At 34.0% G+C, this 25073-nt stretch overlaps 1 protein-coding gene across 1 annotated transcript in view; it reads left to right on the top strand.

Moving 5' to 3' along the window:
- Positions 1 to 25073, top strand: part of Diaph2 (diaphanous related formin 2) — a gene marked incomplete at both ends in the record, with an annotated part of 465900 nt that overhangs the window by 159445 nt on the left and 281382 nt on the right. Inside the window, 2 exons of the mRNA XM_042665841.1 lie at positions 989 to 1090; positions 2683 to 2777. Of these exons, the coding sequence (XP_042521775.1) occupies positions 989 to 1090; positions 2683 to 2777 (197 nt within the window). The remainder of the gene's footprint in view (positions 1 to 988; positions 1091 to 2682; positions 2778 to 25073) is intronic.

Below are 25073 nucleotides of genomic sequence, written 5' to 3'. Positions count from 1 at the left end.
GAGTGAGAGGGTAACCGTGTAATGAAAGTAATGGTAAGTCTTTTGTTCTAAAAAAGTCAGTAACATCTTTAAAATAATACAAGAGACCAAGCTAACATACTGAAAACACCATATCATTGAATTTCTCCAATTATGTATATGTAAATGACTGGTTCATAGCTGTTCTTCAAAGCAGATTCAGCAAGGATTTTTCTTTTTTCTTTTTAATTTTTTTATTGTGAAAATACCATACAGAGGGGTTACAATTACATGGGCAAGGTAATGAGTACATTTCTTATCAAGCATTGTTGCCTCCTCCTTTGTTTCCCCTTACTATCACTGCCATCTCATCTCCCCTGCATCGCCCCCCCCCCCCTCCCGCCACCTCCAAAGTTGTAAAGTTCGTTTTTCTACATAATGTCTTGTACATCTCATTGTTGCAATGGGTCCACCTGTATCCCTAGTCAAACAATTTGTTTTTTCCCTTCCCCTCCACAAACTATACCAACATCAAATACAATGCAAACAGGGGTTATACCGTGGGGGACGGACATACAAAAGAGTAGGGATTTTTCTGTGGAAACCTCTTTAGTGTTGGTTATCTTAGGTACTTTAAAGCAAGTTCATTGAATTAAATAAATGTCTCAATTTTATCATATTTTAGGAGAAATGCATGTCTTCCCTATTTCCTCAATTAGTACATATTCGTGAGATTTTGCTGTACATTTAATTCCAGGTACCTGTAAAGAAGTAATTAATGTACGTTAGGCAGCAATTGATTTTGCGTTTTATTTGGCTTAACTTTTCTAGTTAAGTCCTGATATTTAATTTGTAGGGAAACCTCTAAGCAGTTCTATATTTTTATGTTTATTCTCTTCTCTGAATTAATAAAATAAACACATATATTGATTTCAGAATGAGCTTTATTAATGTAGTTAATATACCTTACTAATGTTATTTCATGTATTTGGATTAATACCATAATTATGATTCAACGTTTTTTTTTCAGTTTCAAAAAGTGCAGAAGCTTCAGAAGAAAAGAAGGCTGTGCCTATAAAGAAGAAAATGAAAGAATTGAGGATTCTGGATACCAAAACAGCCCAGAATCTATGTATGTAAAATGTTCTGCATTTACTATTTCTCATAGTGATAATGTTGTTAGTGGCTGTTGAATGCAAGTTAAAAGTGTGTAACTTATTTCCACAGTGATATTATGAGTCTTCTAGCAACAATATTCTGTAAATATGTTTTGAGTTACGTTTTGTTACAGGCATTTTGGCAAAATTATAATTTCAGCTTTGGTCAGTTTAGATGGATAAAACTTTTGAAAAATACTGTTACTAATGAAACATACAGCAGAGTTGAATGAAAAATGTTAAGTTTTTCCCTTCTGACTAGAGTACTCCCTAGTCAACCTCTGCAAGTCTTTTCATTGCTATTTTGTTATGTTTGAAGTGATTGTGATGCAATCAGAGAAATTAACTGCGACAAATTAAAACTGGTTACTGAACTAGTCATCCATTAATTATGACTTTTCTAAAATAGCTGAATAGTTAATCTGACCTTCTATATCTATGGTGTACTTTGACATATTTTCCCCTATGCATTAAATTTAGAAGTTTATGACAATAGAGTAGACTGCAAAGATTTTAAGGACACCAAAACATGATACATGAGAAACTTCAAAACATCAAGTATTTCTAATTGTACAAGTACCATGAAAGATTTTTTTTGTAATGGAGTGTGCTATAGAGAATCAGATTCAAAAATCTCATCAATTTCCTTTCACTAGGAATGTAGTCAAAGACAGGTTCTGGTCATCCCTATATTCCTAGCTACTCAGGAGGCTAAGATCCAAGGATCATAGTTCAAAGCCAGCATAGTCAGGAAACTCCATGGGACTCTTACTTATAATTAACCACCAATAAATAAATAAATAAACAGCAATGGAGCTTATGTGCTAACCTTTGAACATAAAAGGTCATGGACAGCACACAGGCTGAGAGCTCAAGCCCTAGCACTGGCAGCTGCAATCCCTTTCCCCCCACAAAAAAAGAAGAATTAAATATAATACCTTTAGTGAATTTGTACATTGCTTACCTGATAATACATTTTCTTTATAAAGTTAAGGATCATGATTTTTTCCACTGAAAACACAATATGATCTTTATTGCTGGTTTATATCTGTCAACATAATTTGATGTGGAGATCTTTGATTTTTCTATCTAGGTAATTCTTTCTTCATTGTTGAGGGTTCATTTTTCTTTTGGTACCAGTGAAATCATGCAGATATTTTCATGGAAATATAATTCACTTCTAATATCTTCAAGAAAAGAGCATATGTATATTCTTTAAATAAAGTATATTTAATGGGAAATTAATATGGGATAGTTTGTTGATAAATACTTCCTAAGTACATGTGAGCTATTCTAAGTATAATTTGTTCAATTATTCCACAATGTCATAAAATATACCTGATTAAATGTTGACAGGAAATATTGATTTAGTATATACCAAAAAACTATACATAATAGGACATCATATGAGTGTCAGCAGTAATGCAGAGCACACTAATGATTCAGACACTTAGGATTTGTCATATTTCTGTAAGTTGGTATTCTATAAAATAAGAACCAGATATTTATTAGGACTTAATTTTTGATCCTGCTCTATTTTTAGTATGATCACCCTTTTTTTTTAAAGCAATTTTCCTGGGATCATATCGTATGCCATATGAAGACATAAAAAACATTATTCTGGAGGTTAATGAAGACATGCTGAGTGAGGCTTTAATTCAGGTAAGTTGGATAACTTTTTAAATTATTTTCTCAGCTATTTTTAAATTGCTATTTTCTCATTGGGGTTGATAGAAAATACTCTTCAATATTTGGATAATAGAATCTGCAATGATTACTTTTATTTTTTTAATAAGATGACTCAATATCTGGGTTCTAATTCTTTTTCTTTCTCATTAATAAGCTAATATTCTTTAAAATATAAGTAGATGTATCAGTCCCTGTCATTCACTGTATGTGAAAGTACATTTATTTTATCATCAAAATGCACCATTAGGTAGCTATTGCTATTACCTTATTATTAGTGTAAAAGCTAAGTGGTCAAAAGTTAAAAAGCTCATTCAAGATTTTTTTTTCTTGGTCTAGGAGCTTGAACTTAGGGCCTGGATACTGTCCTTGAGGTTTTTGCTTAAGGCTTATCCTATACACTTTGGGCTACAGCTCTACTTCTGGCTTTTAGGTGTTTAATTTGAGAGAGAGTCCCAGACATTTTCCTGCTGGTGCTAGATTCGAGCTATGATCCTCAATTCTCAGCCTTCTAAATAGCAGGATTTTAGACCTGAACCAGCAGTGCCTAGATTACACTAAGCTGTGTTATGTGCTTAATTTATGCTGGGGATTGTGTTAAACACTATTTGTATTATATAAATTTTTTAATGAATTCTATAGTAATCAGCGTAAGATAAGCACTAATATATCTAATACATTTTCTTTTTTTTGTTATTTGCTTGTGTGTTTGGTCTGTCATGGGATTTGAACTGGGGTCCTGGGTGCTGTCCCTGAGCTCCTTTTTCCCAAGTCTAGTGGTCTACCACTTTGAGCCACAGCACCACCTCTGGTTATCTGGTGGTTGATTGGATATAAGAATCTCATGGAAAGGGCAAGGGGAAAAAACAAATCGTTTAGATAGGGATACAGGTGGACCCATTGCAACAATGAGATGTACAAGTCGTTATGTCGAAAAATGAACTTTACAACTTTGGTACGGGGGTGGGGGTGGGGGTGGGGGGACGGGGGGGGGGGGATGGGAAGGGATGGGAAGGGGAAACAAAGGAGGGGGCTACAATGCTTGATAAGAAATGTACTCATTATCTTGCCCATGTAATTGTAACCCCTCTGTACAGTATTTTCACAATTAAAAAAAAAAAAGAATCTCATGGACTTTGCAGTCAGTCCAGGCTGCCTTTGAATGTGATCCTCAGATCTTAGGCTTCTGAGTAGCTAGGATTACAGGCATGAGCCACCAACAGTCAGCATATATATATATATATATATATATATATATATATATATATATATATATATATATATATTACACAAAAAGAACTGAGGCTTAGAGATTTTTCCAGGGTCCCCTAGCTTATAAGTTGTACAGTACAGACTGGAATTCAAAACAAGAACTATCATGACTCAATCCATTATATTTTTTGTTCCCCTCTTCTTATAGTGTTTTGCTCATCAAAGTTACATTATTGTTAATACTGTACCAGTTCTTTGTAGAATTCATTTTCTCTATCTATCTATCTATCTATCTATCTATCTATCTATCTATCTATCTATCTATCTATCTATCTATCTATCTATCTATCTATCTATCTATCTACCTATCTATCTATCTCTATCCATCCATCCATTTGTACTTATATATATGTGCATATTTGGTACCTACCCACACAAGGCGGGTCTATATGCGCGCGCACACACACACACAGACACACAGACACACACACACACACACACACACACACAGGTAGATAGATATGTGTTTGTGTATCATCATATAAAACTCTGTGTCTGTCTCTTTCTTGTTTAAATTTTTTAATATAGAACTCCAAATTAATTGAAGGACATATTATTATTTTGTTTTGCTATTGTTAATGTTGTATTTGTTTTTCTTTTCTGAGATAATGTCTACTGATTTCTTCTATATAACCAAATTATGGTAAGATTTTGAAGAATTGATCCATGTTGGCATTATTTTGTCCGTTATATCCCTATAGTTTTTCCTTGATGCCTTGGTAAATAAAATCAAATTTGAATATGCCGAGTGGTTCTATGATATTTACTTCTCTGTAACAATTTAAGAAACATTTCTTATTTTTAAAGGTATATTTTCATCTCTTCAGGGAATACTTTAACTGAGATTTGTATTTATTGAATACATCATAAACTGCCATTTGTTAAGGTGTATGTATTGAAACATTACCTGGGATTTTTTTGTACTTCACTTTATTTTTATGGCATAGACAAGGTCTATTGACTTCTTTTTAAATTGGGAAGCCTGGTGCAGTTCGGAGGAATGAATTACTTCAAGTTTGAATAAGCCAGTAATTATGTATAAATTCTTGACAGTATTGGTTTAATATCAAAAGTTTTACCATGAAAACAGCTACAATTAAATCATATTATCCTAAAATTTAGATTATAGTACAGTATGGTGATTGTGTTCTAATAATACTAATCAGCAGATTCTGTGTGTCTTTTCTACTTATAGTGTATGTATTGATATACTCCTGTCTCATTCCTTCCTATTTTCTAGACTTCCATTCATATTGTTAAATCTTTATCCTTTTTTTCTTTTTCCTATGAGTGTATGCATATATAGGATTTTTGTTATTGTTGTTGTGGTCATTGTCATTATGTTTTTGCTCACTTTTTTGGTATCTTTGGGCTTGAACTTAGCATTTGGACGTTGTGCCTAAGCATTTTGTGCTCACAGATAGTGAACCACAACTCCACATCTGGCTTTTGGTATTTAGTTGGAGATAAGGCTCTCAGGGACTTTGCTGTGTGGGCTGATTTTGAATCATGATCCTCAGATCATAGCCTCTTGAATAGCTAGGATTACAGGCCTGAGTCATTAGCAACTAGCTTTGCCCCATTAATTTTTGTGCCTTCTGTTTTTCCCATGTTTTCTACATGATCTGACTATTTTAAAAGTCAACCTGCTTTCCTTTGTAGTGCCAGATACTCTAAAAGCTTTTCTCATTCGTTACTCTATTCAATCAAAACTTATTTTTGTAATCTGCTTATAAGAAAACAAAACACTTTAATATGTAATATAATCTATATAATTACAATAGGGTCACTTGGGTATGAGTCATAAATTATAAGTCAATGAGTTATTAAAGTTGACAGTGAATATTTAGACACGTCAAGTGTCTCTGGTCTCTTGGTCAAGGAAAATGCCCCTTCACTGTAAACTATTGTATGATTTTTTCATCCCCTAAAGAAGACTGCTTTGCTCATGTAAGAGAAAAGACTATAATCACAAGCATTTCTTTCACCCTCTTATACCAGTAATGTTTGCTTCATTGAGGCAAAAGTAACATCTATTTGCCATTCATATGAGCTGTTTACCATTTGTGTCTAATTACCATGTAGCACATCGATAATGCATTGCATTAAATATGTATCATCAGATTAACTTTGTTGTAAGTTGTGCTTGATTACAGTGCTAAACTCCATCCATGCATAATCATAGTTTATTTTTCATGTAACATGGTTGTCTTCTCATGATAAAAACAACAAAAAACAATGAAGTATACATTAGTTTCTAGGGATTGAATTAACACCAGTATTATTTCCTTGATTATGTGCCAATATATTCTTCCTTACAAGACAATGAATAGATTTTAGTTACTTGAATGGATAAATGCCTTACTAAAAAAAATAAATAAAACTACTTTTATTTAATCAACGAGATGAAGCTCAAATGTTATGGTTATTAATAAAAGTACTAATATCTCTGTTTTTTGAAGTGGTCAAATTTAATATAGAAGCTGAGTGTCACTAAGTGGAAGAAACTGAAATGTCCTAAAATTCTTAAGCAACACATACAAACATTTAAAAGTACAGTGTATCTGAGGTTGTTGAGGAGCTTTTAATATATGCAATTATGAGTTACTTCCAAATAATGTGTACTCAATTTAGGTGATTGTTAGAATCATTTTTCCAGCTTTGAAAAGCTGCTTGTGTGTAATTTACCTTGATTTCTATAAAACTAGTGAATTCTAAGATAGCATTATGATAAAAATAATTTGAAAAAAATTTTACATATAAAAGTTGACAAAGAAATGAAATTAGTAGTTACAAAAGAGTGATTCAGAGGTAAATCATCTTTTTTGAGATATTTAGTGTATTGGAATGGTTAGTAAGTACAGAAAAAATATTTTGGTAGGGAATGTATGTTCAGACTTCTGAGGCATGTGTGAAAAATACATGATCCACATAGCATGTAGAGTATCATTATTGCAGAACCACTTTTATAGATGTTATAGAAAAGAGTTGATAGCTATGTGTTCAAAGTCCCATTCTTGAATATATAAAAAATAACATCTTTATTTTAATTTACACCTAATTAGTATTTAGTATTTCACTTAAAGTTATAAGCAGCAGACTAAAGTAGTATTAATCATACTTCTAAATCTGACACTAATAGAAATAATAGATATTTTCATATCATATTCTGTTTCTGGCAGATTTCTTGACACATTGTTTATACTCAATACTACTTCAGAAGTAAAGTACTTATTAGGTCTCGCACTAGATCTTACTCTTTTAATTCTTTAATCAAGAAGCAAATGTATTATTGTATCATGGTTTATTTTTGTAAATATATTGATAACTGTTTTAATGTAATTAGTTTCCTTCTTACCTTATGTATTTTATTCTATTTCAAGAAGGGATGTGAAAGACAAAGTGCTTTCTGGCACTAAAAGGAGCCTTAGTTCAGATTGGGCTCTTCCTTAAGTGGGCTTTCTAGAACAAACTTGAAGTGGGCTTTGAAGTTTTATTAGGATTAGGAAACTGATAGGGTGGACAAGACTTGCAGTATATAAAGATTAATATCTTTATTATTCTTAGTAAGTTCAGTTATGTGGAGAGGTTATGAGAAGAATATAAATGATGATGAGTATATTGGTCAAGATCATAGTGTAGAGACAAAGTGATCACAACCTAGTGACTTATTGACAGTCTCTTTTTCTCTCAAATGCACTTTATTTGTTCTTTGTAGTGCTTAAATGTTGGAACTATAATGTCACACACTTTGCAATTTGCCACTTACTTTACTACTTCCTAATACATTGACTTGTCTCAAGCTGACTCATTTCTCCTGTAAGCTTCAATCTTTGTGAATGTGGTAGACTACTTGTATGTCAAGCAATTAAGTTTGAGTATGGTCAGACTGTGTTTGGAACATTGCAAAACTTAGAGTATAAATAATGTGGCCAGATGTCAACAGAGTAGATAATTGGGAGATAATAATTTCAAGTATAAAGCATAATGAAGATCTAAAATATGTCAAATGTAGGGAAAAGGGAGATGTAGGTGGCTAAGAATGTTAAAAATATTTCTTTTAAATCCCTGTGGTAGAGAAACTTGAGTGGACCACTGATAAAGAAGTAAGAAAGGAGAGAAAAGAAAATGTAGAAGACATAAGTTTTGCAGGTGTTACCTGAAAAATAGTTTGGATGTCAGAAAAGAGGTCAGAATTGAAAACAGTGATTATTGGAGTTATTTATAAAGAGGTGCTTATTGGACAATGAGGACCATGGAAAATTTTCAGGCTCCTATTGAGAAACATTGACAAATGCAATGTCAATGACTATATTTCTCCATATCACACACCTTGCAGGGACCAGATCAGTGCAAAAGGAGACATCTCAGGCCAGAAGCCAGTAGAGGAAAGTTATTTTCTTTAACTGATTCATAAATTCATGACAGTGTTACAAATCATTGGAATGCCATGTAATGTTTTCATAGAAATGAACATTCTAAAACATTTAAATTGGCTTAACCCTATCCTCCTTTATCATTTGTCTATGGAGTAAATTCTAAATGTTTACCTTTAGCATTTTTGAAACCTACAGTTGGTTGTTGTTTTTAAATTACCCTATAATGCAGTGTTATCTCTTTAAATTGCACTGTCATTTAAGTAGTATTTTTTATTCCTTCTTTCTTAATAAAATCTCCATTATAAAACAAACATATTTTTAAAACAAATGATCTATTTATCTAACTAATGATCTATTTATCTCTGGACCCTTGTTCTCTGCTTACTACAGTTTTCTTCATGTTTTAAAAAAGTGTCATATGTTAGTTGTATATGAAGATTTCATTACAATATTTCCATGTATGAATACAATATATCCAAATCAAACTCATCACCTACCATGACTGTCCCTCATTTATTTCCCCCTCTTCTTAAAATAATTTCAACAAGTTTCATTGCTCTATTTCCTTTCATGCATCTAAAGTACTTTAACCATATTCACAGTACTTTACTCTCTCCATTTGCTGTCTCTCTTTTCCCTGGTAACCTCCTTCCAACATAGCCTGTTCTTCACGGCCCTATCATTCATTTTCAAATGTAGTTACAGTGTTTTACTTTGATATCTCACTCATGACTATATTATACTTTATTTAGATTAACTCCCTCCTTTGCTATCTCTTTGTCACCCAATCTCTATTGGTGACAGCTTTCAGTGAGTTTCCTTATGCCATCTCCAAACATTTTAAAGGGACAAATGCATTCATACTGCATTCTTTCCATTTGCTGTGGTTTCTGTAATTTTCCTTCATTCTATTCTCTTGCATTCTTCCACCCTTCCTGCTTTCCCTTCAGTTAAGACTCCCTCTCTATTTATTATTATTATTACCACCACCACCACCACTACTACTACTATTATTATATAAAATGCCCAAATTGTCCTCAGTAAATAGTATAGCTCCAGTATACCTCCTTCAGACCCAGAAACCACACAGATACCTTCTCTATGGTTGATAAATCTCTCTATGGTAATATTCTAGCTTGTCTCCTCCACCAAATTTTTACATATCCTGTGTGTGTTACTTTTCTGAACTCTACTTGATTATTTATTACTGTACTGAATGCGCTGTGTAGAATCTACAAGTTCCCATATACTTATGCTTTCCTATTTGTGATTTTAAATCTCAAAACAGATGATGTGATCGATGGAACTCATTCTTGAATACTGACAAAGTGATTAGAGTGAAGCAAAGGTCATCTCATCCATTCCCCCATTCCAGGCAATGCTATACCTTTGTCATCAAAGATAGATAGTTATCTATTGATTGTGCAGGGGAAAAAGATTCTTCAACTTCCCTCAATTAACCAGTTCTAAAGTATAATTACTCTTGTAGTCAGGAAGTTCATGCATGTATAATAGTAGAGCTTGTTTTTGTCTCCTCAATCCATCTTTGTAATCATTGATCTATTTACGTGGCTATCGACCATCTGCATTTTATGCAGGCTTGTGGGACTGCATGTGTTTGTGCACTTTTCAATGGTTGATGACCATAGAAGACAACAAGTATATTAATTAAAGTTATAATAGCATTATTGTTATAGAATTTGAAAACATTTTTTCTTAAATAACAACTTGCCTTCACCATGTTCATTTTCATAATTATTTAGGGAAAATGAAACATTAACAATGACAGGAACCTCTTATTTCTCATCACAATGGAGTAAGTCATTTTTTTATGACATGCTATTTCAATCTGAAAATACTTTGATCGATGAGCTTGTATTCTTTATTCATCTTTTATTTCTAACAGAATTGTTGAGTGCTTATTTTAGGGAGTGTTTGGATGATTTTTTTTAAATTTTGTTATCTTTTTTACATTGACTCAGGTTTTCTCTGACATTTGTTTGCTCATTTAAATCTATTTTTTAAGTCAGACATATTTTAAGAAACTTTTTAACTGCATTTTTCATTCTCTTCTTTGTCTGTTGCAGAGTAATACCAGTATTTCATTTATCACTTTGATTTCTCAACCTCACTGATTATTAGTTTACCGATAAAGTAATTGTAGATCAAACTAATTAAATTTCTTATAGTAATTCAATTTTTTAAAATGGAAATATAGCTTTCACCCAGGGCTTTGCAAATATATCACTAGAGTCAGTGTTTAAGTACTGATTGAAATCTATATTTATCAAATACAATGAATGAAGCCTATTTATATTTTAAGCCAGAATAGTGTTTTTCAAAAAAATCTAATTAGGCAAGACGTAGCCTCAAGATCAGAAAAAATGTTTTTTGTTTTTGTTTTTGCTTTTTTGTAGATTTAAGTCCTGGTGAAAATTCTTTTAAATTCTGGTTCTTTCATCCTATGAACACATTGGACCTAATGAACTGAGGTGATGTTAGAGTTGTTGAGGATTCCTTGCTATTGTAGAACTTAGAAAATATCCTTTCTTTGTTTTTAAGTAAACTTCCAGGACTGTAAACTAGGAAATGAAATACAAGGCTATATTGTTACCCGTTCCTACTCTAACATGAACTCTGAGTCTACTTCTCACAGAAAACAATATTTCCCAGGCAATAGACATGAGGTAGAAAAGACAGTCACTGAGGATCTTGATATAATTCATGACAGAGACGGAAAACAATGCCTTTTTCCCCTAATATATTATTTCTCATTTTAAATATATATACATTTTCTTAAAGGGCACAATTGTTGATTAGACATAGATTGAATGATTTATAAGCCTTTGCACTATCACTTTCTCTATGTTATATGTGAATGAGATAAATGAAAACATTTCATATACATTAATTCTCACATATCTTATGCTTCCTACAAGTTCCATTTATTATTCCATATTTTCAGTGCCAGCAGAAATGTACCTAAGACTAATCTAATCTATTAAAAATGTACATCAACTACAATATAATGTAACCTAATATTCATGCTATACCATACTTCCACATAATTATAACTTATAATAGCAGCTGAAATAATCTCTTCAAAACTATTTTTAGAGAGAGGAAAATATATCCAGGAGATTTTATGCTCTTATAAAAGCTCTGCAGTAGCTAGAGACTTATTGTCCTACATATTTTTGTCCTATGTATTGTCCTTTTGAATATCGCAGTAATCACACAATAACTACATTTAAAAATGTTTGATGGCCGAGCACCAGTAGCTGTCGACTGTTGAAGAGGCTGAGATCTGAGTATTACAGTTCAAAGCCAGCCTGGGTTGGAAAGTGTGAGACTCTTATCTCCATTTAACCATGACAAAACTGGAAGTGGCACTGTGGCTCAAAATGGTAGAGTACTAGCCTTGAGCAAAAAAGCTCAGGGACAGTACAGAGTCCCTGAGTTCAAACCTCACAACCACAAAAACAAAAACATTTGATGAGTTCTTATAGTGAATGATTAAAGTACAGTTCTTTATCTAAGGCATTATGACATTTCATTGTGGAGTAATATGTTGTAGATTCTGGACATTGACCTGTATCCATGACTTCTACCCTTGAAATTCTGGTAGCATTTTCACCACAGACTGTGACAACCAAAATGCCTACAGGTTTTGATAAATATCCTCATAGGAACAAAGTTGTTTCCATTGGCAGACTATTGATCTACAATTACTTTCATTTCTGGAAAATAGTAAAGTTTTAGAATTTCAGAAGCTTTCACTTATTTGCTTTCATTTTCTATATTCATTACACACTTCATGACAGGTTTTGAAGATTTGGATAGTATATGCGGAAACAAAATAACCATATTTTATGTTTATAAAAAAATCAATTTTCCAGAAATGTAAAGTACTGATGTGAAGCTCTCATTCTGACAGGCTGCATTCTCATTAAACTGCAAATACACCTAGTCAAGCATTATTTAAATTACAGGCCATAATTGTTTTTCTGCTGTGAATACAGATGAATCATGCATTTGTGAATAGGATTTTTGCCTTTATTACTTTTTATGTGGGTTTTTTGGTTTACCATTACAGCTTAATATTATTGAATGCATTGTGTGACATTTGTAAAAGGTTTTTAAAAATAAATGTATCATTTAAGTAAGACAAATAATCCTAGTCAATCTGGGATTGCATCTCAATTCATATGATTTTCAGTTCACTGACTTTCTTTTCACCCCCAATGTTTGACCTATATTTCTTCCTGCTGTATGGAAATGGGTGGCTCAATGAAATTTACTGTTCAAGTAGAATAAATATTGACCACTAAAGGTCTAAAAACTAAACATTGTGGACAGTGTCTCATTGCAAAACAGAGTAGGAATTATTCTTTAAAAGATCCTTCCTATGTTAGTAGATATTAAAAATATCTTTGTTGATATCCATTATTTATGTTATATGGTAATATTATTATAGTTTGGTGCCAAGGAATATACTTTATTATATTTAAAGCAATGTAAGGAATATTGAGTTCCATTTCTGCATTAATATACATCATTTTATTAAATTGAGACCATAGCTCTACTACTACTAAGATTATTACTGATTGTATCCCATATGAAGGATTTAGTATGACAGAGCCATTTAATGAAGTAATTTTTTTCAGCTTTGTGAGAGAAAGAGAGTAAATATTTTGGCTTTCATTGTTTAATTTTTGTTTAATACACATAACTGAGTATTGTTTTCCTCACAGGAAAATCAAATATGTCTGCCTTTCTTTCTTGAGTGCCATGACTAATTACCAATAATCTCCTTAGTATTTCTATTCTTCATTGTTCTTATTTAAAATACTAAACTTTCACTATATAGTGGTCAGCAATATGTCTTTTGTTTTAGTCACTTATTCCATATATATCATTGGAAAATTCCCCTTTTCCCCCCTCTTCAGATTTATGCTAATAGAAGGAGCAAAATATATTCTTATCAATTAAATTGCTATGAACATTAAAGATATGCATATGTTAAAACTATTGCAATTTTTTAAATGATGAAAAATAGAATACAAATGTAGATAGTTCTCCTGGATATATTTTTTATGCTAACATATTTCTTTTGCTAAACTCTTACCTAAAGATGAACTATTTAAACACTCATCTATCACTTCAGAAAGCATACCTAGTAGAATACCTATTACATTTTGTTGTGTCAACTACATACCCACCTTCTTGTTTTCCTCCCTGAGTTTCAACCATATTCAGAGTACATTCTTACGGACTGTTCTACTGAAGGATTCTGTAAGCTATACTCTTACCTCCCACTCTCATAGCACTAGTATAATAGATCACTTTTCTATTGTTACTACCTATTACTTGGCTTTTTTTGCTGATAGATGGTATTCTACAATTTGAACCACAACTCCAGTACAGTATTTTGCTGCACAATTGGAGATGGGGTCTTAGAGACTTTTCTGCCAGACTGGCTTTGAACTGTGATTGTTTGCTCTTAGCCTCCTGAGTAACTAGGAAACAGGTGTGATCCCCCAACACCTAATTTACCTGGTCTTTTTGTCTAGACTACCATTTACCCTCGTGTCTTACATCTTTCCTGATTGAACTAGGTTTTCTTTTCCTTCTATCAACTCATTTTCTTCCTTAACATGCAATAGCAGGGTTTGCTACTTGTTTTGTTTTCCTTTTAAATATTATAGTTAATCTCAGTGATCTGTTGAGTTTCTTCAAAGTGTAGATTTGGACGATCTCTACCTGCTGTATGCACACAATGTGCCTTCCCATCACTATTGTCCTTCCATCCTTTCATTATTTTCAAAATACAATGCAAACCATCTTTCTCCTAGAAATACTCCTTATCTTCTATATGTTGAGGAAGATTTCTTTCTTCACCTGCTTATTTCTACAATGGTATTAGAAACTTTTTGTAATTGTTTTTGCAAATGAACTTTTGACAGGATCTTGACATTTTCAGTTACAGCATAAGCATTCCTTGTTTAGTTATTCATTATTATTCGTTTAGAATCAATTATCTTCATAATATAGTCTATTGCTTACATGATAATAATTACTATACCCTACAAAATGGCAGTGTTTTATCTTTTCAGTATCTAGTTTCAGGTGCTGGTGGGTCATGCCTGTCATCCTGGCTACTCAGGAGCTTGAGATCTGGAGATTTGTGGTTTTTAACCACCAGAAAACTGAAAGTGGCACTCTGGCTCAAGTGGTAGAGTACTTGCCTTGGGCTAAAGAGCTCAGGGACAGCTCCTAGGCCCGGAGTTCAAGCCCATGACGGACCAACAAAAACAAACAACAATGACAACAACAATGTCTAGTTATGTAGCCCAGGCAGCCATCCTTCTGTGTTTCAATCTGAAAGATAAGAAGATTTGTGTCACCATGCCTAGCTGATTTGGTGTTTTTCTTTTTCTTTTTTTAATACTTATTTTGAACCTGTTTGAGAGGACCTCTGTATAGGACTATATGTTAGAGATGAAAAACCTAGGCAAAACTTATTGATAGATTTATGAATTTCAGTTTCTTCATTATTTAGATTCATTTTTCCTCAGTTTTTGAAATGAAATCCTAGAGGTAGTGGTTTACACCTGTAATTCTAGCTACGCAGGAGCTTGAGATCTGGAGATTTGTGGTTTTTAGCCAGCCAGGGAAGAAACTTCCAAGAGACTGAATCTCCAAATAACCAACAAAATGGGCCTGTAGTGTGTCAGCTGAGTACAGAGCTGTTAGTTCAAACTCTATTACAGACAAAAAAATAAAAAAGAATTTTCAAAATTCTAAGAATCATTTTAATATCTTTTATTATACTAAAATCTTTGTGAAAGTAAGCAGAATGGTTCTACTTTATACCAAACAAGATTTACATGAAGTCATGATTAGTACTTAGTTTTTCTGCCATTCATAATTGTGTCACAAGTGAATTCTCTGAATGTTCTTATACAGAGAGTGGTAAGTTTTGTACTTATCTATAATTTCCCTAGATCTTAGTCATTTATATTAGAGATCATAGTTCAGCAAGGACACTTTAACCTAAGTGCATACTAGCTCTGTGATTGGCCTATTATGTTCAACAAGAACAACTGTTGAATGGAATTTATGGGAGTTGTGTGTGATATATAATTTTAGAAACAAAAACTTATGCAAGGCACCAGTGGGTCATGCCTGTAATGCTGGCTAATGAGGTGGCTGAGATCTGAATGCTGTGCTTTGAAGCCAGCCCTGACAGGAAAGTCTGTGACATTCTTATCTCCAGTTAACCACCAAATACCAAACGTGAAGCTGTGGCTCAAGTGGTAGAGGGCTATCTTTGGGTTAAAAACTCAGAGAGAGCAGCCAGGCCAGGCATGCGTGCACGCGCACGTACACATACTCACACACACACAGAAGAAACAAAGATGATGAAACAAAAAAAACATAGCAATTCGAGATGAAGAGATTTTTCCATGAACAATGGGAAGCATTACAGACAAAGAAACCATTCTTATTGGCTGCCCTAAATCTATGAAGACTATCTGAAATAGCATAAAGAATAAGACCTTAACAGAAAGCATGCAACATAAATGTCAAAGTTATACTTCCTCTTAGAACATCATCGTTCAGTTGTCTAGAGAAGGTTAGTTGCTGCATAAAGGGCAACTTGGGAATGGGCAGACATCCCTTTTCCACATTGAGCATGTAGTCTTTTCTTACCAAGTCTCTGCAGAAGGACTACTAGGTCAAATGCTTCAAGAAGATAGGCTCTCAAATCATGGTAACTGTTTGATGACTGAGTGAGCAGTCACATAGAAGTGACTAATTGGAGTGGGATTATACCTAAACTAAAGCCAGATTTTCATTAAATGTGAAACTCTGTTTAACCAACATAAAATCCTTCATGAGATAAACAACAGATTTCTTTACCCTTTCTGTCAATTTTTTTTTGTGGAATTTGGCATTTTCATTTACTTCAAGTCTTCTCTACATGTAATCCATTCTTATTCTTTGTGTTTGATGGGAGAGTGGTGAATATTTATAAATATACATGAGCTTGTTCTGCTAGTTGGGAAAACAATTTTGGAGGATTGAAGTGAGGACTGTTATTGGTTTTCTATCTGTTAGACACAGAAAATTCTGGGCCAAGTATACTCTTATGGGTTATTTTAATAGATAATTTGAATATTGCTTTGAGGGCTTTAATGTTGTGAACAAAACTAGATTTCAACTTTTGTGTAGAATTTCCTTAATTTCTGTTGACTACCATTTTTGTACTAATAAGGATGCCTAACAGTTAAGTCTTATTCAAGATTATCCATTGTTTATTTTATTCTTTTCAAACTCAAAGCCTGGCAAGTGTGAGGACCTGAGTTCAACCTCCAATACTACAAAAAGTATCTATTCCTATTCATGATTACCATCTGGAAATATATGAGATATTTAGAAAAGTTCTACAAAATGCCAAATAATATTTTTCCTTCAGTATGAAAACAACAATGGTTTTCTTTCAAGGCTTGAGAAGGATCAACATTTCAAATTCTAAAGTTATCCTAGATAGAAATCCTCACTGCTGAGTTAGAATTCCTCTTTGGAATGGCAATGACCCATTGCATTTGTTTGTGGCATTTTGCCATGGGCATGACAATAATAACTAATAAAAGAAGAATGAAAGGTAAATAAAATATTGTACAACTGTCAATTTATTTTGTCTACTAAAAATCTATTATACATCTGACATCAGTTTGACCACCTATAATTAAAATGCATTTTGTGTTTTTGAAATATGTAACTTTATAATACATGTAATTTATGTAATTTGTAATACAAATTGATAATTTGTATGCATTATGTCTTGAAAGAGTTTATTACACTTAGATGTGGGTGCACATATTTCCTGTGCTATTACAATATATTTTATAAGTACACAATGTAATATAAACAAAATACCAAAAGAAAGAGCATCAAAGGAATACTTTCATAATTACCTTTTAGATTAATTGCATATCACATAAATATTTTCAGAATATAATACATTTGTGATCGCAATAGACTCACATTAGTAGGAATTAAATTCTCATGTACAATATACACGAAACTTTTCCTTTTATAATTGTAGAAGTTGCGAGTAGATCTGTGATCTCAACTCAGCACTTTAATATCAAGTTAGGACACTGAAGAATCTAATTGAACTTAAATTGAGAATTGTTTAGCTACCATGTCATTTTCGTAGTCCAAATTTTAGGTGTAGGTATTTAGTAGTAGGATGGAATCTAAAGGGAATTTTACCAGGAAGATGTATCAGAACAAGGACTGGAAAGGTAAATGTTGGTTTGGAGGCCAGTCCTATTTACTGATGGGGACATTTAGAGAAGCTAATGAAAAATAAGAGGTAGGAAGAGTTGTCATTGAGATTTGTTCAGTTTCAGTTAATGATGGACCATGTGGGAATATCCATGGGAAACATGAAACTTAAGGATTAGTATGAATGGTCATGTTCCCAGTGCGCGATCTCTTACGTAAAGGAATCAAGTTGAGACACATACAAGAGTAAATTAACAAAGCAACGCGTTTAATGAAGGAAACTAAAGAATGCCATAAAGGGAAATGGACTGGAGCTTGGTTGCTCAAAAGAACAAACACACTAGCCGGGCGCTGGTGGCTCACGCCTATAATCCTAGCTATGCAGGAGGCTGAGATCTGAGGATCGCGGTTCAAAGCCAGCCCGGGCAGGAGAGACTGTGAGACTCCTATCTCCAATAAACCACCAGAAAACCGGAAGTGGCGCTGTAGCTCAAGTGGTAGAGCGCTGGCCTTGAGCTGAAGAGCTGAGGGACAGCGCCCAGGCCCAGAGTTCAAGCCCTACGACCGACAAAAAAAAAAAAAAAAAAAGAACAAACACACTGACTTTGGTATCGATTTCCATTTTTGTTGGGCTTAGGGGACTGTGGGAGGACTTTCTGGTAACCAGTGGGCCAGTGTTAGTAAATGGAGGACTATGAGTTGGAATATTTTTTTGTTACCTAAAAGACAGGGATGTGTCTATGTGCAAGGTCGATTTCCCATAATTTTAAGTGTATGTATGAGAAGAGATGCATGAAACCCTAAGTAGGGGTTTTCCTAGAAAGGTGAGGCTAGAAACTCTAGTTTCCACAATGAATGTGCCACCATACAATTTGAACCTCCTTGAAGTTTTCCTTCCATATAAATAGGGAGAATGCCATTGGTATATTGGTGAGGAGATATAGCTCATGAGTGTTCCCCTGTAGCTGATTTACCAATCTCAGGACTGGAGATGCTTATTTGACTTTGTGGGAACTGAGATGATAACTGATCTGGGAGAATAGGGACTGAATATAAATCTGAATGTTTACTCTCAAAATTTTGAATAAAAGTGTTTTTTAGGGGAATAGGGGGATAGTGGAAAAAAAAACTTGGAGAAAATGAGGGAGGGGGTAATACTGTTAAAAAAAAATGTACTCAATTCCTGACTTATGTAACCCTTTTGTATATCACCTTTACAATAAAATTTTTAAAATGCTTTCACTGAGCAAAAGTTTCCCTAACTGTGCCAAGTTAAAGGTTAAACAGGTAGGCAACCTATAGAAGACTGCCTGTTGGAACAATACAAAACACAATTATTACAGTTCAAAGGAATTTTCTCATCAATTTGCCAATGTTTATGTGTCTTAAGGAGTGATTTTGGAAGTATTATTCCATGAAAAACTAGAGAATACTTTAGGCTGGGATACTTTAGGCTGATCAGTCAACATTTTAATATAAATGTGATGACTTAGAGTTGCAGAAAGATTAGAAATTTCAGATCAGAAGGACAAAATTGTACTGTCACTACTTGATTGGAAGTTTATATTGTCTCAATTAGAACACAAAGTACTACTGCTTGTATAGAAATTATGTTGTTATGGGAACATACATGACCTCTTTGGATCTGTACTCTTCAAGTGGCTGAAATTATCACAGCCTACTACAAATAGGCACAGATAAGCACATATCTTGGCTGAATGGAAGGATGAAACCCAAAATTGACATAGAACCGAGTTCTGGCCTCAAAATATTTGCTATTTAACACAAAGAAAATAAGTATGTATGAATGTGATTTTGCACTACTATACACACATGTAGATAACATGTGTGCCAAAAGGAAATGTTGAAAAACTTGTGGTTTTCTGCACAGACAAAACGGAGAAGTGTGTTAAAGTGCTACAGACTTAGTCAAGACATTTTTTAACACTAACAGTTTTTAAGGAGAAAATTTGAAGTAATATTGGTATCTTTCTCTTTACCTCTTTCTTTTCCTTCCTACCATTTCTTTTCTATTCTTTTTTTTTAAGTGCCTGTTTTTGTGCTTAAACTTAGTGCCTGAGCCCTGTGCCTGAGCTTTTCAGCTCAAGTCTAGTGCTCTACTACTTTGAGCAACAGATCTACTCTCATTTTACGGGTTGCTAATTGGATATGAGTCTCACAGACTTTTTTTTGCCTGGACTGGAATGTTACTCAATTATCATTTTGCTTTTAATTATTGACATCATCATAGGTATTTATTTTTGTTTGTTTCTTGTTTGTGAGGGTTTGTTTTTTTTTTCCTTTTGTTACTACTCTGGGTGTTTGAACTCAGGGCCTAAATGCTGCCCTGAGGCTTCTTAGTTTTACTCAAAGCTTGTGTTATATGACTTAAGCCACAGTTCCAATTCTGGCTTTATTTTGTGGAGGGAAGTTTATTAGAAAGAGTCTTTTTTAAAAATTTTTTTTATTGTGAAAATACTGTACAGAGGGGTTACAGTTACATGGGCAAGATCGTGAGTACATTTCTTATCAAGCATTGTAGCCTCCTCCTGTGTTTCCCCTTCCCATCCCTTCCCATCCTCCCCCCCCCACCCAATTCTCCCCCCTCCCCAAGTTGTAAAGTTCATTTTCGACATGACAACTTGTACTTCTCATTGTTGCAACAGGTCCACCCGTATCCTTATTTAAACGACTTGTTTTTCCCCTTCCCATCCACAAATTATATCGACATCAAATACAGTGAAAGCAGGGGTTCTACTGTGGGGGAGGGACATACAAAGTAACAAAGAAATAATCTTATAATTGCGTTAGAAACAAATGCATGAAAGAAAAAAAAACCATTTAAAATACATATGTTAGGGTTCATTTTCCTAACATCACCTTATCTGACCTTTTCTGCTTGACTCATACATATACTAGATATTGCAAATAAAGGAAATCATGGGACCTATGTTTCTTTGGGCTTGGCTTACTTCACTTAATATAATTTTTCCAAGTCTTTCCATTTCCTAACAAATGGGGCAATGTCATTCTTTCTGATGGAGGCATAGAATTCCATTGTGTATATATACGACATTTTCTTGATCCATTCATCTACTGAGGGGCATCTGGGTTGGTTCCATATCTTAGCTATGGTAAATAAGGCTGCAATAAACATAGTTGTGCTGGTAGCTTTAGTGTGGTCTTGTTTGTAAACATTTGGGTAAATGCCCAAAAGTGGGACTGTTGGGTCATAGTGGAGCTCTATGTGGAGTCTTTTGAGGAACCTCCATACTACTTTCCAAAGTGGTTGAACAAGTTTACACACCCACCAAAACTGAAGTAAGGTTCCCTTCTGTCCACATCCCCTCCAGCATCTGTTGTTATTAGAGTTCTTGATTTTTGCCATTCTAACTGGGGTGAGGTGGTATCTTAATTTTGTTTTGGTTTGCATTTCTTTTATGGCTAGAGAGTTTGGGCATTTCTTCATGTGTCTATTGGCCATCCTTCTTTCTTCTTCAGAGAAGTTTCTCTTTAAGACTTTAGCCCACTTATTTATTGGGCAGTTGTTTCTTTGAGGATTTGTTGTTGGAGGATTTAATTTTTTGAGTTCCAAGTATATTTTAGATATGAGACCCTTGTCTGTTGTATGGCTAGTGAAGATCTTCTCCCAATCCATGGGCTTTCTATTGATCTTGCTAGCTATGTCCTTTGCCATGCAGACGCTCTGCAACTTCATGCAATTCCATTTGTCCAACCTTTCTTTGACTTGTTGTGTTTCCGGGTCTTTATTAAGAAAATTTTGGCCTGTGCCAAAGAGACCTAGGGTTTCTCCTATTCCATCCTGTAATGTTTTCAGAGTGTCTGCTTTGAGTTCAAGGTCTTTGATCCATTTGGAGTTGATTCTGGTGCAGGGTGATATATAAGGATCTAGCTTTTGTTTTCTACAAGTAGTTAACCAATTTTGCCAGCACCATTTACTGAAGAGGCTCTTTCTTCCATTCTATTTTTTTAGCTTCCTTATCAAAGATTAGATGGCTATTTGTCTGTAGGTTAATTTCTGGGTTTTCAATTCTACAGTTTTCTGTGCAGGCTGAATTTGAACTGCAATCCTTAGATCTCAGCTTCCTGGGTAGCTAGGATTAGAGGCATGAGCCACCTACCTACCATCTTTCCATCTTTCTGTGCATCATTCAGATATAAAATACTGTAATAATATAGTTTAAAAAGAAATACTTGGTGCAGTCCATTTATGTGGGAAATGATAGACTTAATCGGAATGAACCTAACTCTCCTACTACTGATATGACTTAATAAGATATAAGACAAAATATAAAAGTTATGTTTTGGCAAAAAGAAAAGGGCACTGGGGTTCAATACCTTTACTTAAGTAACCTTTATATGTGCAATTAACCTTTAAAAGAAATAAAGTTTTGGAGGCATTATTGAGTAATTGCAGAAATGTGAAATGTAGTTAAAAGCCTCTGGTGTGTTACTAGAAATTTCTTCAGGTAACACTGACAATTATCCAAAAGTGAAGTTGTGATGCATAAAAGATGAAGCAAAATCTTTTCATTTGCTGACTCAGTTCCTGCTTTTTCCTTTGCTGTTTTCTTTGTGAATTTCAGCTCATTGACATTTTGTAGAATAAGGTTTTCATTGTGACTCAGAATTCATCTTTAATATACCAACTCTGAAATATTGGGGGTGGGGGACCTAAAATGATAATTCATAATAGGCAGAGGCAAGGAGAGGGGGAAATGGAAGATAGGATTGGTGCCTTGAAACTTTACAGAATCCTTGCCCATGAACAAATATTTTTCCAGAATCTGTTGTATTTAAGAATTTGTAGTTTCTAACTTGTGCGTCTGTGAATGTCTTTTCACTTAGAGCACACATATAGGGTATCTGAATTATAAACTCACCTTTGCAATTTATTTACAGTTCAGAAGTAGCCACAATGTCAGTGATGCATTAAATTCCAGATCTATGTTAATTTTTTTCAGTACAGAGTCCTTGAGCAATGCACATTTTACAAATTGCAGCCTGATTCTCATCTTTCGCATGTGGTTTTGTGATTTCTTTTCTTTTTTTTTAAATTGCTATTAGCTCATTGTAGGACCTCAACTGTTTTTAAAATAAGGTTTTTATTGGGAAAATACTGTACAGAGAGGTTACAATCACATGGGCAAGATAATGAGTACATTTCTTATCAAGTGATTTGCCCCTGCCCCCCAGCCTAAATTGTAAACTTCGTTGTTTGTTTTTCGACATAGCATTTTATACATCTTATTGTTAAAATTGGTCCACCTGTATCCCTATTTAAACAATTTGCTTTTTCCCTTACGCTCCCCAAATTATACCAACATCAAATGCAGTGAAAATAGGACCTCAACTTTTTTTCCAAAACCTCCTAGTGGTTCCACTGGCCTCAGAGAAGCTTGTCTGCATTGTTCTCAGATGAATATTGTCAGCTTCCATGTAACAGCTGCAAATGATTTACCTCATTTCCTGTTTTGAACAGCTCGTGGGGGCAGCTGTGTGTGGGGACAGGGGAAGAGTTCAGTGGCTTTGGTAGTACAGCCTTCTTAATGCCAATTATGTGGAAACTATATAAATCTGATTTTCTAACCCCCACAGTTATTTTTTGCAGTGCTGGGGCTGAAGGTCTAGTTCCCAGGCACGTTAGGGGAGCAGGTGCTCTTCCATCGGCCTACACCCCATGCCCCAGGTTAGTCCTTCTGTATTCTAATATATTTGATTAGATCGGTATGAAAGCTCTTCTCTCCTCTTGGCAGGGCTGACATTTGACAAGGTGAGGCATAACTAGGTGGGGCCTGGATAACAAAATGCAGCTTTTCTTACTCAACTAAGCCTGTCTGCTTTATCTGGCTTCCCTTCCTTTACAAGCATTTCTCCTAGGAAGTTCCTTAGTCCATCACACAGATAAAATTTAGTCTAATTCCTATGATTATACATGTAAGCCTCAGTTTCCTCCTTGTAACCCTGTATTTTTCCCACTTTCCCCTTTGATATGCTTTTGATGAATAGGTGAAAGAGAGTTTAGGCACTTGCTTCCCTTCCCTTGCCTCCTCCTTCCTTCTGTCCTGTGTATTTATAATTCTTCATCATCATCATCTTCTTCATCATCTTCCTTTTCTTTCTTCTGTTTAGGAATTTATAGGCATGATAACATACTATTATCCAGATAATGCAAGATTTTTGTCTACCAAGTTTAATATGCATGTAAAAAAATCAGATGTTTGTGAACATTGGCTACCATGGCTATTTGCAGCATGGGATTTTTTAGGAAATTGTCTCATTGAAGCATCATATACTCTAATAGTAATCTGTGTCTCTACATATTTCATGCAGTGAGTTTTATTCTTATTATTATTTGCAAGTTGAACCTACTGAACACTGGCAGTTATATAAATGTAGAAGTTCCTCATAAAATAGAAGCTAGATTAAGAATAGACCTAAACCTACTGAGTGTGTTAAATATTTCATATAGTTGAACAGAGAAAGAAAAGCTATGTCACCTCCCATTGAGGAGCCTGCATTGAGAGTATGAGTTAACAGATATCTATAGCTAGAAGTAAAGTAAAATAACAACAAAACATTTCACCTTCTGGGCTAAAATTCTATTTTAGACTCAACTCATTGCATTGTACTTATTTCACAAAGTTAAAATTGAGATAGTTTCAGGTAGGTAGGATTAACTTATCTCATAATTTTAATATTATTCCTACTCTTTCTAATTTTGTTTTAGTAAAATGTAAATTATTCATGTTACCAAACTGTTTGTTTTCTTAATGATATAATTTATTTTTTAAAGCTACTAGCAGAAACATTTACAAAAAGTATTTGAGTAATGCATCCAAAATAATTTACAAAAATGAAAGGATACCTTGGTAATTACTTACCTTCTAATTCTATAAAAATATCATTCATAAATCAAATTAATAAGTGCTCTTGATTTTATTTGAATATATTCATATGATGTAGTTTTATCCATGTCTTTTTCTTCTAAGCCAGTAGCATGGTATTCAAAAAAATTTGTTGAAAGACAAAATTAAGTAGAAGGAAGCCAGGCGCTGGTGGCTCATGCCTGTAATCCTAGATACTCAGGAAGCTGAGATTTGAGGATTTGTAGTTCAAAGCCAGTCCAGACAGGAAAATCCATGAGACTCTTATCTGCAATAAGCTACTCAGAAAAGGCCAGAAGTTGTACTGTGGCTCAAATGGTAGAGCCCTGGCCTTGAGCACAAAGAGCCTCAGAGATAGAGCCCAGGCCCTGAATTCAAGGCCCAGGACCAGAAAAAAAAAAAAAAAGTGGGAG

This window comes from Dipodomys spectabilis, unplaced genomic scaffold (genome assembly GCF_019054845.1).
Source record: "Dipodomys spectabilis isolate Male_0828 unplaced genomic scaffold, ASM1905484v1 ptg000357l, whole genome shotgun sequence".
Taxonomy (NCBI): domain Eukaryota; kingdom Metazoa; phylum Chordata; class Mammalia; order Rodentia; family Heteromyidae; genus Dipodomys; species Dipodomys spectabilis.
Note: the sequence above shows the minus strand (reverse complement) of the source record. Positions and strands in the feature narration are given on the sequence as shown.